At 38.2% G+C, this 17,672-nt stretch overlaps 1 protein-coding gene across 1 annotated transcript in view; it reads left to right on the top strand.

Annotated features, from left to right (window-relative positions):
* Window positions 1–17,672, top strand: part of NAV1 (neuron navigator 1) — a 166,574-nt gene that overhangs the window by 47,006 nt on the left and 101,896 nt on the right. Inside the window, 1 exon segment of the mRNA XM_070939887.1 lies at window positions 16,746–16,848. Coding sequence (XP_070795988.1) covers window positions 16,746–16,848 — 103 coding nt within the window.

Genomic DNA, 17,672 nt, shown 5'->3' with positions numbered 1-17,672 from the left:
AGCAGGAGGGGCATGTTCCAGGGCTTGACTGTTAGGGAGTGTCAGCTGGTGGGGCCCAGGAGAAGAGCTTTTCCTGCCATGGTGCCTGCCCTCTGAAATATCATCTTTCCAGAGAGCAGATTGGCCCCAACCCTGCTGACCTTTCATAAAGCTTCAAAGATTTGGTTCTGTGCTCAAGCCTGGGGCCCTGGTTGTGAGATGGAGCCTGTTTCCTGGTTGTGTTGACTGATGTTTTGTAATTGTTCTCAGCTACTGTTTTGTGTATGTTTTTATTATTTTTAATATTGTTAGCCCCTCAGAGACATGTATCTGAGATGGGCAGCCATGTAAATTAAATAAATAAATAAATAAAATGATTAAAAATATAACAAAATATAGTATAAGATGTGTGTGTGCGCGTGCGTGCGTGTCCATAACTACTGTGAAAATTGTGGCTTAAGATTTGTGCTTTTCCATAATTTTTTACATTAGCATTGCTACCATATTCAGCATTCTAATACTGATCTAGTGACCTCAATTCTTTATCCTAAGAGGAACAAGAACTGATACTCACTGCATCATCCTTTTACAACAAGAATCTGACACAAGTTAGATTTTGGTGCAGTACTAAACTGTAATGTGTTTGAGATCTAGTGTTATAGATAAATCTGGCTATTATGTTTAATTATTGGAGCAATTTGTGAATCCAACAGATACTGCAGTACTAAACTTAGACTGAAGTCTCTTTTCTTCAGGCCAGGGATATCAAACTTGATTTCATTGAGCGCCGCATCAGGGTTGTGTTTGACTTCGTGGGGCCAGGATGGGCGTGGCCAGCTCGATGTCATTTGTGTTGGGGGCACCTGTGGTGGCCTGAGTGCTCTGCCAGTGAAAATGGGCTCCCAAGCTCCGTTTTCAGCTGTGATGGCCTCCTGCAACCTTCTGCCAGTGAAAACAGATCTCGGGAGGGCCCTCACGAACTCCATTTCCTCTGGCAGAGGCACCGTGGGCTGGTCCTCTGCTGTTTCCAGGGCAGTTCCGCGGATGCAGATCTAAGCATTCCGTGGGCCTTGAGTTTGACACCCCTGCCTTAGGCTTTCCATGACATAGGCATTTGCATGTTGACAAGTATATAGCAAAGTGTGTCCTGAATTTGGCATTTGTATTAAATGAATAAAATTACAGGGAAAGAGAAAAAAAAATAAATAGGCCGGTCCCTGGTGAAACTTGCAGATGTGCATATGGTATGTTTACAAATGTGCCTATACAGTACATGATGTTGTAGAGCAGGGGGCAGAACTCTAAAAAGAACTAAGCAGCATAATTTATCACATGAATAATCTCTAAGGATTTTTTTTTCTGAAGGCAGTAAAATGAAATGAAAGAAACATATATATGATTCACTTTGGCCCTGACAGCTATTGTCTGGGTCTGGAAGAGTGAGCTCTCAGAAGGAAAAACTATGTAAATGAGGAAATGCATAACAGAATAAATAGCCTCAGGCAGCTGTCAGAATTGATATTTTGGGGGATTTCATATCATTTGGAAAATGAAAATTTGGGCCAAGAATAAACATAGGTATAAAACTGAATCTCCCAAAGGAAATAGCCATTATAACTTTTGGAAAGCCTCCCTGAGTCTCCGGAGAAAGGCGGCATATGAACTGAACTAATAAATAAATGTACAGAATTGGTGATAATTAGGAAACAAGAAAGAGGAGAGCTGTATTACCATAGTCACTGGTGGCTCAAAGTCCACCTTTTTCAACTAATGAATTTTGATAAAAGGCATAAACTTTGGGGCTTCTGGAATGAGTCACAACTGACTAAAGATGTTTCTGAGAATGAGACATATGATGATCACTGCGAAGAACAAAAGACAAGTATGTAGACTGATCCTTAAATTATCTCCTGAGAAGGAGAGATAAGAATATTGTATACAAGTAGTCTGAATGGGAATTTCTCATGAGGAGACCATAAAACAGTGGTCTCCTGAAGGTTTTCCAGGAGCTGAAGGAGACAATATGTTGTTCTCAGCAGTAGCAGAGCCTTTCATAAGTAAAGCCAGCCAAACGCACTTTCTAATCACATTTGTTTAGAATGTTCAATTCAGGGGTGGGCTTCAAAAATTTTAGCAAGGGATTCTCTGCCTGGTTGCTGGGTGGGCGTGGCCTAGTGGGTCTCCTGCACCATGCCGTGCGCGCGGGGGGGTATTTTTCCCGTCCCTGGGCTCCAGAGGCTTTCCTTGAGTCTCTGGGAGGGCAAAAATGGCCTCCCAGGCTTTGGAGGCTTCTGGAAGCCGGAAACAGGCCTGTTTTTCCTGAACTTCTGGTAGGCCATTTTCACCCTTCCTGAGCCTTCACGCACGCCCTGCACTTACCTGCATCCAAAATGGGCCACATGGGACTCCTGGGTGGGGTGGGGCAGGGTGGGTGGGGCCAGCCAGGAGTGGGATTTAGGGGTTCTCTGAACTGCACAGAATCTTAGCTAGAGGTTCTCCCGAACCCCTGCAAACCCTCAGCAGCTCACCCCTGGTTCAGTTTCAACAACTTTAGAGACCTTCAAAACTGTGAGCTTAATTTGATATCTGCTGAGTTTTATCATTTTCAAATTTAAGAAATTTTAAATAGAGCATTAACAATTTAAAATAATATACAATTGGGAAAAATAAAAAAGGATTTTGATTTAAGAAAGTTTTAAACAAATTGGGAGACCAGAGACGTTTGGAATATTGGTTATTTTTTCATAATATATATAATTTCCCACAAGTATATAATTATATAATATTTATGGGAAATGATATATTGGAAACTGATGCTTGATTAAGATTGCAAATAGACACTGGGGGGAACTAAAGGAGCAAGTAGAAGAGTTAAAAGGCTAAGCAGACTGTAACATTTTCTTACCTCAAAGAGTTTTTTTAAAAAACAGAGCAGAAATATTAATAACTAATACCTCAGAAAGGACACACATTTCAATGGAGAAATTTTTAAAAGCAAAGAAAAACTTTAATAAACTTCTACCTTGGTGGCACAGCGGACTAAAAGTGCTGTTAAAGTAGCACTTAGTTTCCAGCTGCCTGTAATTACTGCGAGTTCAAATCTCACCAGGCTCAAGGTTGACTTAGCCTTCCATCCTTTTGAGGTAGGTAAAATGAGGACCTGGATTATGGGGGCAATAAGCTGACTTTGTATAAAAAAGAACACCGCTTAGGGGGGGCCAAAAGCCCTACTAAGCAAGTATATACAAAAGTATGAAGGCTATTGCTTAACGCATTGTAAGCCGCCCTGAGTCTCTGGAGAAGGGTGGCATATAAATCGAACCAATCAATCAATCAATCAATAATAAATAAATAAATAAATAAAGTTTGAAGGCAAGAAAGACAACAAATCTGAGATTACCAAAATTGGAATACAAAAGACAATAAATCTGGACATGGAATATTTGTGACAAGAAATTGTGGCTGATGCCTTTTTATGGGATTTACAAAGTAAGCCAACAAAAGCTTAGAAGACTCCTTTTAAAGGCCAAAGAGCGGTGAAAGATCAAATCCTTTGATTTAAAAGTCGAGATTCTACATAGCAAAAGGAAGAACTATAAAGCTGGACTCTTTGACCAAGGAAAAACTATTTGTTTGATATTTCTGGTAACCTTTAAAGGACTTTCTTCTGAACTAGGATTGAAAAGATGACGATTTCTGAATTGCATATAGATTAAAAGTTAGGCTATGAGGAGATGAGATCTTTATAATTTAACTTTAATAGAGGGTGAAAAGTTAGCACATTCGCTTATGTTTGGTGTTATTTATTGTTTATTTTGTTTGTTGCTTTTTTCTTTTTTCTGCACCTTCTAAACTTTTCTTTTTCTTTTTTTCCTAATGTGGTTTATTTTAGTTTGTATTATGTTTATCAAAAATTTCAATAAAATGATTAATAAAAGGCATAAGCTTTTGTGAATTACATCAATTTCATCAGAAAGAGTAGACTATGTAGGATTTCATTGAAGTGAAGCACTGGTAGATTGGGAAGAGAAGACAGATTGGTTATGTAGATACAGATTACATGTTAAACAGAATACACAAATATATATAATTTTTATATAATAAAAGACAAACCAAAAGAAAAAGAGAAAAAAGAAAAGTGCAGGAAAAAGAAAAGAAAACCAAAGTTAAGGAATGACTTCTGACCTTCTTTTCAGTGGATAATTACAACCTTCTTTTTCTTCCTCTCTCTTTGCAAATCCCCTCATCTTCTCATTGAATTTGCATCTTTTTAAATTTTCAAATACATACATCATCAATTTCATTTTTGTTCTTTCAGCAAAAAATCCACATTAGGTTTCCAGTCTTTCAATACAAGTACATTATCAATAAACAATTGTAATGTGTTAAAACCAATTGTGATCGTTATGCCTGTCTGTGATTGAAATGTTTGATGTGTGGAGGTTTAGAAATTTCTTGGTCAATGGTGCTGTTAAAGTCCTTTCTTTCTAAAACAATCACTTTAAGGTTTGCCATAAAATGTCCTGGGAGGTTAAAATGGTTTGAATTCATTTTGTTGTTGTTTTAAGCCCTGATGTAGAACTTGGGTCTATTAATTCTTTTAGATTGTTTGTTCTGTTGATCTCAAATAGAATACATTGAAAGCACAGCAGTGCAATTATGCAAGAGTTCCAGCATGGACACATATGAACCAAACCTACCTTCTTCTCTCACGCACACAGGCTGGGTCATAGTGATATATTTACAACTTGTCTCAACATGTCCAGAGTTGGCTTTTAGGAGATGAGTTTTTAGCAGGGATGTATTCAGACTTAAAAATTTCAGCTAAAGACAATTTAGCTAGAAGCAGCCTACTTTGACTTGGACCAAGTCAGAGGTTTCCTGTTTTGACTTTAAGCTCCAGACTAAGAGAAACTTCATGCCTTCCGTTGATCAGCATGAATAAAAAAGACAAACAATAGTAACTTTTTGTATGTATTTCAACCAAATGGGATGAGATTGGCCGGAGAGAAGAATTCTGGGGGGTGGCATTTGTTTTTTCCCTTGAATAAACTGTGCACAATTTCAAACAGCTTTAAGGGTTTCTTTCCCTTTACAGTATAGTCTCTTTCCCAATGATCTTATTTGAATAGAACTGGAAGACTTTAGGAAACTGATGAAAATGCATCACTTTTTTTTTTTTTTGCTTTAATTTATATGCCGCCCTTCTCCGGAGATTCAGGGCGGCTTACAATGCGTTAAGCAATAGCCTTCATACTTTTGTATATTTATACAAAGTCAGTTTATTGCTTCCACAACCTGGGTCCTCATTTCACCTACCTTTGAAAGGATGGAAGGCTGAGTCAACCTTGAGCCTGGTGAGATTTGAACTTGCAGTAATTGCAAGCAGCAGATGTTAATAACAGTGCTTTAGTCCACTGTACTAGAGGCTCTTATTAGTCCACTTACTTGGCAGGTATTCCTCTTTCTGCTCCTTCTTACCATCCTGTCGCTTTACAGATGATTGGAACATAAAGATCTCTGGCTTTTTGCCAATTCAAGACCTCATTTCAGAAGTGCTCAAGAATACTGAATGATTCATGAATCTTAAATTCAGGTTGATTGCTAGATAGAGACCCTGTTTAACTTTGTATATTCAGTCTGAAGCTGCTCTTTTCAAGTTGTTATTCCAGTTTCTGCCAGATCTGATTTATAATTTTTAGCCAAGAATTCTCTCTAATGTGTTATATTTAAATGAGGAAGAATATTTTTATGTGGAAATACTGATATATGTGTTAATAATGTGTTTTGAGATGTGAGTTTCCTTTAGAATTCGAATAGGCTTGAATGTGAACTCAAGCATAGCCTTTAAAAAACATAGCCTTGTTCTATGGGATCAAATTTTGTCTCTTTGGCTTTAGCTTTATAAACATTTCTTGGCATGTGAGAGAATTCCTAGTAATAAGAAAAGACATTTCCTATCGATCGTTCACCCCTGTAGATCCTTGAGCTTTGGGAACAGGTCCAAATATTATTGAATAATGGGTTCCAGAAGATATTCTCAGATTATGGATTGCTGCTTACAGGCAGACGAATTGGAAGGCTATATTTTCCCATGCTAAATTTTGTTAAGAATCCTTCTAAACTATTTTCTTATATCTTAGGCCTGTTACTGCCATCTTGTGGTTATATATGGGACATACCAGAGTGGTTGATAATAGCTGCAGAAAAGGGTTGAAACAGGAAGCTGGAATTGCCATTTGTATTTAAAGTGCATGTTCAGTTCTATCACATTCTTTATTAATTGCTTTATCACCTACCAATTTGTCAGAGAAAGATTGACCTCATTCTTTATAAATACTTTCTCTGTGAGTCCCTGCAGTAGAAACATTATATTATTATACCACTTTTTGTATTTTATTATAACCCTTTTACTGTAACAAGGCTATATAAGCCATTCAGAGTGCTGGTTTATTGGAGCTGAATATAAGTTTATTTTTATTTTTATTTATTTATCATATTTAGGGAGAGTCTATTTCCCCCACAAAGGGACTCCAGGCGGTGCACAATAAAAGCTGCAATAAGCAAATAAATAACGACTGCAAATATTCCTCAAGTCTCTGAAATGTTAGTGACATTGATAAATATTGAATAATGTCTGCCTTAGTGGTTACTCTGAATCTTCCATATCATTATTAATTTATCGGAATTGTTTTCTTTCCAAAATATTTAATGCTTTTTTAAATTTTATTTGATTTATATGCCACCCTTCTCCGGAGACTCAGGGCGGCTTACAGTGCGTTAAGCAATAGCCTTCATACTTTTTGTATATTTATACGAAGTCAGCTTATTGCCCCCACAAACTGGGTCCTCAATTTACCTACCTTACCTACCATGGAAGGCTGAGTCAACCTTGAGCCTGGCGAGATTCGATCTTACATTAATTGCAGACAGCTGGTATTAAATTACAGTGCTCTGTCTGTTGAGCTATCCAGGCTCAATGCTCAATGCTTTCTCAAAGTTGCCAAGTGAATTCCTTAAAATACATTTATTCCATATATTTTTTATCTCATTTTCCTCCAGGGAGCCAAGAATGTGGATTCCAAATTGCATCATTTACCTAGTCTCACAAGTGACAAATATTATAAGAAATGTTTATCTTGGCTACATTGACACATATCATGCCAGCTTTTTCTTCCCTTATTTTGTTCTCATACACTCTTCTTCAAACTATAGCAATTTTGTATCTCTCCCAGTAAGCACAATGCTGGAGAATCTCATTAGAAGCTCTTACAGAAGACTCTAGTTAGAGTTTGTAGAAGGAGTGGCAGAACCTGGAGGGTGGAGTTAAACTAGGGATCAGCCTAAAATCCATATGTATATGGATGCATATTAAATCTGACTTCCTTTGAATTCCATTGACCCTTATCTAACCCCAAACAAGTGTTAACTGTTAATTGAGAAGTTTTTTTGTGCACAGGCACGATAAGCAATAAATCAGTTTATTTGGACCATCAGTGTGGACCTGATCCTTTGTGCCTGACAGAGTTGAAGCATGGACTAGCCAAGGAAAAATATTGAAGTGTTTTAAATTCAACTCTCATTTAATCTTAAAATGAGACGATTCACCTCTGGAACAGTCCAACCTGTGGTAAATGGTCCTCTTGACAAGAATGGAGACTAATCAAAGAATGTTCAATTGTCTCAATTTTTTGAGCAATTATAACTTATAAAATCTATAAATGTAAATAATATCAGTTTTAAACAGCTTTAACCATACATTCCCATAGATGATAAAATATCTGTAGAGACATCTCACCTGTTACAAATTATCATGTTAAGCTGTAAAGCAGGGGTCTCCAACCTTGGCAACGTTAAGCCTGGAGGACTTCAACTGGGAAGCCTTAAGCCTGGAGGAATTCTGGGAGTTGAAGTCCTCCAGGCTTAACGTTGCCAAGGTTGGAGACCCCTGCTGTAAAGCACACATGAAAATGAAATTGAAATCCAAACCAGGAAGTATTTTTTTCTGATTTATCTGATGCCTCTATGGCAGGGGTGGGCAATTGTGGCCCTTTTACAACCTGTGGACTTCAACTCCCAGAATTCCTGAGACAGCCAAGCTGTCTCAGGAATTCTGGGAGTTGAAGTCCACAGGTCAAAGGGGCCATATTTGCCCACCCCTGCTCTATGGGTCTCAGGAGTTGTACTGGTGATACAAATTGCTGGAGCTTTCCTTTGCAGCATATTAGTTTGCCATTCATTATTTAATTTTTTTAAAATGCAACAGTTGTACATTTGAGTTACTCTTCGTCTTCTAAGCAGCATGTATTGTTAATCTGCTTGCTACTGGAAATATCCATTTAGCCCTGTATAGACCATTGAGTGCTGCCTTTTAAGGCATAGATAATAAGAGATTGCATACATGGATCCTTATCCTATAAAGCAGTCTTTGCAGACCTTGAGTCATCTAAGTAGGGCCTTTCTGAATCCTAGCTAATGGCATAATAAACACAGCAACACATAGAAATATACACAAACACTGATAAATACACCCACTCACCCTACTAATAAGCCAGTACAGGATAAGTAAACAGAGACTTTGTTTAATTCTGATTTCCTCAAACAGTGAGCTATTTTGTATTAACTACCCACAGAAATCTTTGCAGGGAATCTACTGTATTGGATGCTGCCTACCTTCTGTTCATTTTCTGCAGCCCCATATACAAACAAGCATTGTCTACCAACAAGCCATGCTATAGGCCAGGGGTGAAATCCAGCAGGTTCTAAAAGGTTCTGGAGAACCGGTAGTGGAAATTTTGAGTAGTTCAGAGAACTGGCAACTACCACCTCTGGCTGGCCCCAGCAGTGGGGAGGGAGGGGGATTTTGCAGTATCTTTCTGTTCTGGAAGCTACGGACCCCAAAGAATGCAGCACACACAAAGTCTATACAAACCTTAGTTTACTATTTAAGGATTACTAATAAGTTTTTCTTAGTAGTTGTTCGAACACAAGTACAGTTTATATCAGTCTTTTCTGAACAAGGACTGTTAATTTAACTTCATTAACAGCTGACAAGAATCCAAAGAATAATAACTCAATTCTGAAACACGGTATTTCAGATAACCGTAATCTTATTGTGGTTGGCATAATGCCCAGAAGCAATTTGCAGGAAAACTGACAAGAAAGGAGCAAGAGACGATCAGATGTTTCTGGAATCAAGACGCAAAGGAATATGAACAAAGTTGTTTCCTGCAAATTGCCTCAGTCATTGTTCTTCCTTAAATAGTCTAGGGGAGTGGCCAATTAGCCCCAAGCCTTACTCTTGAGGAGACCACCTCCTGAGGAGCCACTCCTGCCTTTTGGCAGCTCTGTGCGCTCGTGCATCAAGAAGAGGCTCCTCCTCTTCTTCCTCTTCACTTATGGGAGCTTCTGGAGGTTCTGAAGGCCCTGGCTGAATCCCCGCCTCTGGCACCACATCTTCTCCAGCCTCCTCATTGTCTGACTCAAGTGCCAGCTGCACAGGCTGCTGGCGTATCACCACACCAGCCTCCTCGCTGTCTGAATCAGCTACTAGCTGCACAGGCCACTGACGGGCCACAACACCTTCCCCTGGAGTGGGGTGGGAATGGAGATTTTGCAATATCCTTTCCCTGCCATGCCCACCCAGAACCGGTAGGGAAAAATTTTGGATTTCACCCCTACCATAGGCTCAACAGTTCTGAAGCATGCAGTTCTTCATCATGAGGACCAAATATCTCCTTAAAACCAATAGATCCACATTCAACATAGATATATAGAGTGAGGACAATTCTGGTTTGGATGGAATTATTTCCCTACACTTTAAACCCAACTTCAAGCCACTTGTTGGTATTGAATCCTAGCATGAGGATAAAATAATTTCTTAAAACTAGGGGTTTTTAGCTATTTGTTAAAAGTTGCTATGCAAAGTGTATGATCTTTCTTGAGAGCCATGCTTCAGTTTTTGATTGAAGCGGCTCCTAGTTTTTGCAGGACTTTTTCTCCAAAAATTTGATAACCTGGAATTGAGATAAATATTGACAGTGAAAATTTCTGAAGTATCAATGTACAGTACTATAAGCAGTCTATAAGGTGCCGGTTTTCAGTATCCTTTCTATATTCTATTGTAATGCAAATCAGTATCTCTAGAAGGAAGGCAGCAGCCTTTACATTAAGCTACACATCATTACAGCTATGTCTGTTTAAGAAAAGAGGAAAATAAAAGAAATGTGCAGGCATTAAGTGAGGCTTTAGATAAACCAAATTCTGATTTGCTTTTACAAAATTAGAACAAACTGCTCAGCCTTCTCTGATAGTATTCTGCTCTTTGAAGATGAAAGGAAATCCTATTTTTGCATTATCTGAACTAGTTATCTGCTTGGACACTTTTTTTTTTTTGTCAAATGATCTGGCTCTTTTTAGAACAAAATAAGATATCAGATTGTCAAAATTTGTGAAACTTGAATGTTCTGCTTGGTTTTCCTTGCAACTTTCCTCAATTTAGAGAATATTTATAATCTGTCCACAGCTAAATAATTGGCATCGGAACATAGATTGGGGAGGTAGATTGGGGAGTTTTTGAACAATAGCCAATTAAGGTCCATAAGTGCTGAACTGCTCTTTACATTGAAAGAAAATGCATGTTGATTTAATTTACGAGGCTCAGTATACTACTTTTCTTCATAGCTGAGTTAAGATGCGTTCCTCCTTGAATTGACGGGGGGAAAAAAGTATCAGTATAATTTGCTCTGTCCAGACCATCAAGCTTTCATCTACCCCAATAATGGTTGTGAATTATTTGGTGCTTTCAGCTTTACTTGGGAGAATTTAACAGCGCAGCAATTGTGGTCGTCTCTGACCTTTGTCTCCCTCAGATTCATGGTTACCAGCTGTTGGGGGGGGGGAAGCTGCAAATTGCTTTCATTAAGGCAAGGTAGAGTAGGTTTGGGTGAAGGTAGGCAAGTGCATCACCTTGCAAGTTGCTTTGTCACTAGTATGGAGATGCTCCGTGCTGGTACTTCTCACTGGATGTTTTTGAACATGTGTCTAAAAACAGAAAACCTCTGTCCAAAAATAGCCAAGCAGACATATTGGTAATGTGGGTGGAAGATAAACCAGGATGAAATGAGAGGTGCCTTACTGGGCTGGAAGGGAAAACTGAAACTTTGTAAATATAAGACCTATATAATAAATTTCACTCCAGCTCCCAAATATCCAAAATCATTAAGTGCTGCAAAAGGATGCCAGTGTTGGCAGTGATTAGCTAGTCTGATGTAAAGATGGGAAAATGCTGGGAAAATGCATTTCTACATGGTGTTAAAAGTTGATTCCACTGCTCTAATTTATTCATTGCAGGCTGTAAAAAAATAAACAGATTTTTTTTTACAATTACATTTTTCATATGGCTAATTTGATACATTACTCCAACAAAATGAAACATTTCAGGTTGCAATCCTGAAGCTACCTTAGATCTTCTTCCATGAGAATAAATGGAAAAGTCCACCCATAAGAGGTCCTGCTTTGGATTTACATTCCTAGCCACAGCAAAAACATCCACAAACAATTTTACTCTAGTGCTAGAATTTTAACGTCAACTTTTTCAGATCAGAGAGGAAGAATAGGAGTTATTCCAATACTACTCACCTTATCAAAAAATAAAAGCCAAAACAGTTTCCTTTGTCCCACCCCATCCCATAGGAAAACAGCAGGGCATGGAAAGAGATCTGCAAAAGATAGCAGAGAAGCCTGTTGCACCAAAAAGCATTTATTTAAAAATCAAGGGGAGAGTAGAAAGCAGCATGTCTTATGCTCCTTAAAAGTGGAAGCAGCTCTTTCCAACAGTTTTTTCTTGGACCCACCACGTAGCTATGGTGCTCCCAGATTTCCCTCTACACTCTTCAGTATTTTCTCTTGCATATGCCAAGATGCAATCATTGTGTTTGTTGATACTTCCATGTACTTTGTTATAATCTACTCACAAACACAGCTGTCTCGTCCTAATGACATAATCCATCTGGGCAGAAGAGTATTTATTTCTATTACAATACATACATACAATGTACACACAAACATATTGTTCACTAGCAGTTTATCAGTATGTCCTGCAAAGCCAAATTCTAGCCTCTGTCAAATTATCTGAAGTGTTATTTATTCATTGCTTGCTTTTGTATTACACACACAGACAGACAGACACAAACACAATTCTGCCTGTTTAATGTGTTACAAGATTTGTCCATCCATTCGTACTGTAAAGGATGCTTCATAAGGTTGGACATATATATTGACATGCAGTTGCCACTTTCATTTAAGTCCCAAGATAGATTTGAAGAAACATCCACTTAAATGACCATGAACAAGCCAATAGAGAAAGAAAAACTGGTGATAAATTGGCATAGAATGGGATAAGAAAGAGGCTAATTTTAGGCTAACATCTCCACTTGTTGCTCTCTTTGCACTGCTCAAATCACTTTAAACATTCATTGGGGACATATTTTGTGAAATTTGGTAGCCTCGTCTTGAACCATGATGACATCTTGATCATAAACACCAAAGTCTCACAATGTGTTACTGCTCTTGAATGGGAAAGATTTCCATGTTCTCACATGAGACTTCAGAGATCACTAGAGGGTTGCTATTTAAAATAAATACAGATTTGGAATAGCTTTTGTGGGACTGCAGGCATGGTTTAAGGAAGGAATAGATATTTGACATCCCAAAGCTGCAGATTGTTAAGTGAATGAGCAGTAATTCGAAAAAGAAACACAATTCCAATTCATAATCCATTGTGTGCGTGAAGACGAAGTAAAATTAAAACCTGTATTTCAGAGCCAGAAATCCAGTCTTGTCCTGTCCCATTGTTCATCTCCTAAAACCTAACATTTATTGCTTATATAGGGAAATGCTAAACTAAGCTGGTTAAAGATTTTCTAATAACATTACCAAAAATATTTCTGGAGCAGCTTTTATTTGCTCTTGAGTCCCTATCATGGGACTTCCCCTCCCCCCCTAAAAGTGATTCAAGTGTTACAACCCCCTCAGATCCTACAGCTTGAAATAGCAAGGTAGTTGATTAAAGTCAATAGTAAAATGACTGCTTTAGTAGTAGCAGTGTAGAAACCTGAGGTGAAAGTTTGATTGACACACATAATACATAGAAACCAAAATGATTAGAGTCCACTTCCAATCTATATCCACATACTTAATAAATCTCAGCTATATATAAAGACACTATGCTAAGCAAACTATCTGCTTTCAGTAAGTTATTATAGTAAAACAAAAGAAGTTGTTGATAAGTGGTTGTGACGATCACCTCAATAGGAATTGTGCTTAAGCAGAGCATTTCCACTTATAGCTTGCAGTCATATCCTCAGTATACTTTGCCCAATTCTGGGTTGAAAGATACCTATCCCTATACTAGGTTCTGCGTAGGCGAAGCTGTGGGGCAAACCAGCCATTTTTGCTATCTTCCAGCAACTATCATCTAAGCCACGGGTGTCAAACTCACTGTGTCATGTTGCTGTCATGTGACGTATCACAATGTTTTTTTCCCTTCGCGGAGCTGGAGTGGGCGTGGTCTACGCATGACACATCCAGTCTGTGGGCCACCAGTTTGACACCCTGATCTAAGCCTTCCTTACCCGATTAATTAAATTAATCATTTTCTCCATATTTATACATATGGATTGTACTGTTGTCTCTAAGTAAACAGGAAGTTATTCTTTATCAGGGCATTTGAGAAATTCCTTTTTTCTTCCTGGATCCTTTGGTTCCATAACTATATAAATGGGGTGCCCTGCTCTGCTTCTCTGGGCAGCAAAACTTCACATTCCTGCATGCAAAGTCAGATTGAAATTCTTTAGAGCAATTCATATCCCAAATAAGGAGTTTACCTGATGCTGAGAAAACCAGCTTCAGCCACTCATTCCATCTGAAGTCAGCTGGCTGCTTTCCCGGAGTTCCCATTATGACTGCTGTTTTATTACTGTTTTTTTAAAAAAATTCTCACTCTTCTTTATAGCTTCTTTTCTTCCATAGTTACAACTTCAGATTTTCTAACCAGGTTGAGTATTGCTTTTAAAAACCTTTGAGGGTGGCAAATGATTGTACCCCTATCCACACAGTTTACAAGCAAATATGTGTAGGTTGTGTGTTGGGTTTCAAATTTGATTGCCAGGAGGATTGTCTCAGGCCAGATAAGATAATGCAGAGTTGAATTGGAGTGGAGGGATTATTAGTATTAGCTATGTGATCACTAAGACTTGAAAATGACTTGATGGCACACAATCAAATTATAGCGAGGAAAAGTGCAACTGTCTAGCAGTATTTGACTCTTGTTCCCCTATTATAAAATATGTAAAGGAAGTATCTACTATAATATTTAGATTACTAAATCAAAAGATTAGTAATTTTCATTAAGTAATAGTCAAATCCACTCTATAGATGCCTTTCTATAGATCAGCCTATTCTGTAAGCTAATATAATGGCTGCCTATCACTGGGCAGAAGTATGGTGCTGTTACCAGAATAAAACTTGGATAGGAAAGATGATCAGGATTACAGCTGGCAAAGACTTGGACTATATCTTGAAATTTCGCTGTCTGTCTAGTTCTGAATGTGTGTGGTCTATATATCAAGCAGGAAACTTGGTGTATACTGGAATGGGAACTAATTCAGGAGTGATTCATAGAATATTTTATGAGTTGGTTTCATAACCTGCTGTGATATGCAGTCCACTTTTAAAAAATCGTGTATGTTCATATCAAATCTTGAATGTATTGCAAAGACATAGAGCTCAGGGGGATATGTTCTAATTTAAGGAAAAAAGGAGAAATCCATATAAAGGGTCAGTTATACAACTGAGTCCAAATGCTGGTTTGTGGACATCCAAATCAGTGCACCTCAGGCAAATGTCAGTTGAGCTTCCAATTAAACATAACCAAGCTCACTAACCCTTTGGCTAATTGATTACATTTTCAAATTGCTATTTTTGTTAGGAAGATTTTTGTAATATGAAGTGTGACTTTGCCTCTGTGCAACTTAAATCTGTAATGAGAGAGAGCAGACCTTAAGCTTTTCTGTCTGACATCCCTTCAGATGTTTGAAATGTTGGCATGTCTCCTCTCAGACATCTTTCTGTGCCAAACATATTACTCCAAAGTAGCTGAATTTGCACCACACAGTTCAGTGTCTTTTTGAATTAATTCATTTTTGGGGATTGCAGAATATATCAAAATAGGAAACAACTAATTTAATCCAAATTTACATAAAACACTAAAGTACCAACAAAATTCAAGTTAATTTAGCTTAGCATGTTGTGCAAATGCAAGCATGCTTTAATTAAGCATATTATTATTATTATTCATATTTCTATGCCGCCCACTCTCCTAAGACTCTGGGCGGCTTACACCAAAGACAGTATGCTAAATAGCATATTGCCCCCAACAATCTGGGTCCTCATTTTACCCACCTCGGAAGGATGGAAGGCTGAGTCAACCTTGAGCCGGTGAGATTTGATTCGCTGATCTGCTGAACTAGCAATCAGCTGAAGTAGCTGCAGTACTGCACCCTAATCACTGCGCCACCTTGGCTCTTTGTACAAACCTATCTCAATTCCTTGACAACTGTCTTCACTCAACTGTCTTTCTTTACTGGAAAAAAGACAATCCTGGAGTGAGTGACAAAATGGAAGATATGGTAGAAAATAAGGAAATTCCGGTAGTTGCTTGTCATGTGCTTCTTTGTTAATAGACTCCAGTATCTGGTTTCTGTGTGACATGTCTGCATTTGGGCCATTGCCTCTGTATTTAGTTTGGCTTTTGCAGAAGAGTTTTGAGCTTGTTTCTGATTTCCTCAATTATATTTTCTCAAGTAATTTTATTTTGTAAGGTATGTTAACATCAGTATAATAATAGAGGATAACAAGCCATGATACTTTCTATGGAATGTAGTTCCATCAGCTGGATCACATGACAGGCTATTCAGAGTTTACAGAAGATCTGCTTCTGATGCCTCGGTAGGAGACCAGTAGTGATGTGTAAGTTAGTTGTTTTAAGAAATGGTTTTGTTTGCAAATAAGGTAATTCAAAGGCAGATATTCCAAGACCCATACATATAATGCTATAGAAGAGATTATAATGTAATTAGTGTTCATGAATGCTTGATCTAGATCAGGGGTGTCAAACTCGTGGCCCGTAGGCTGGATGCGTCATGCACTGGCCATGCCCACGTTCGGTTTAGCGAAGGGGGAAAGTTGTGATACATCACGTGATGACACCATGACGATGTGAGTTTGACACACTGATCTAGATTAAGCCTGTGGAACAGAAAGATTTTTTAAAAAATGTAACAGAAAATATAGCTCTCTTTTCATTGTCTGTCTGTCTGTCTGTCTGTCTGTCTGTCTGTCTGTCTGTCTATCATCTATCTATCTATCATCTATATCTATCAAAACAGAAATATTTTTACTAAACAAGACTTAATTAGGACTTGCAAATTTCTATATTGAATCTGAAACTTGATCGAACTTAACTTGGTGAATGGATGCAAACACATATATGCCATCATCTGAATGGAACAAGTGAAATAGGTAAATACTATATTTGTGAAAAGCTGGGCATGAGTATGGTTGTAGCAGATGATAAGTAGTCCATGAATGGAGAGATGAAAGCCATGGATATGTGGAAAAGTTGCAGCTGCCATTCACTGTTTGAGTGATATAATGTTCTTTCAACATAATATCAACCTTGAACATACTATCCATTTTCCCAACAGACCCTGAATCCCAGAGAAAGAGGACAGTACAAAATGTGCTCGATCTGCGGCAGAACCTTGAAGAGACCATGTCCAGTTTACGGGGCTCCCAAGTAACTCACAGGTGAGATCTCTGCTCTTGGTTCCCTCTGCTCTTGGCTAAAGCACTGAAGTGACATTTTGGCGGATTAATATAAATCAGTTGGCCAATTTCTGTTTGACCTTTTATTAAGTCAAAGGGCAAAAGCGCTAGCATGGCTCATCTAGTAAAAAGCAAAAAGCACCTCTATCCTAAAGGATTAGGATTTTGAAAAGCTGGCATTAGAAAGGCGGCTGTCCTATTTTCCATATACGCTCTTCTTTTCTGCAGACCCTGCAGATGCTGATTTTATAAAATTATTCAGTTCTTTTAATTAAGTCAGTTCTGTTCTTTAATCTTGGGCCTCCTCTTTTCTGCGTGCTGTGATCTGTGTTAATGGTATTAGGATGTATTTTGATGTTGACAGCAGTGCGATTAGCCTGTGTTTTGATTCAGAAAGTCAAGGCACATTTATTCAAAAACACCAAATACTGTATAGTGCTTCTAAAAATAGAAGATTATTTTACATCAAACTCTACCCCTAATATATTAGGCTTGTTTTGATTTAACCTAATGTTTGAACCCAACAGTTACAACTTAGCCTTACACGTGAACCAACTGCTATGGCTTAATCAACAAATCATGGTTAAAATATTTGGTCTCATCAATAATCTCTATAATCTTAAGGATGATGGAATTGTGACATTAGCACACAAAGCTGGAATCGTAGCACTCCCATTCCTCAGACCTGAGCTTTGGCAGCAGCCTCTGGATAGTAAAACTTTCCCTTGGCTCCCTATTGTCCAAATGAGCTAATGCAGTGACAGCAGCTTTTTTAGACCTCCAGTGAGCAAACCACAGCTATGTAT

This window comes from Pituophis catenifer, unplaced genomic scaffold (genome assembly GCF_029215685.1).
Source record: "Pituophis catenifer annectens isolate HBS135680 unplaced genomic scaffold, rPitCat1.0.hap2 SCAF_3, whole genome shotgun sequence".
Classification (NCBI taxonomy): domain Eukaryota; kingdom Metazoa; phylum Chordata; class Lepidosauria; order Squamata; family Colubridae; genus Pituophis; species Pituophis catenifer.
Note: the sequence above shows the minus strand (reverse complement) of the source record. Positions and strands in the feature narration are given on the sequence as shown.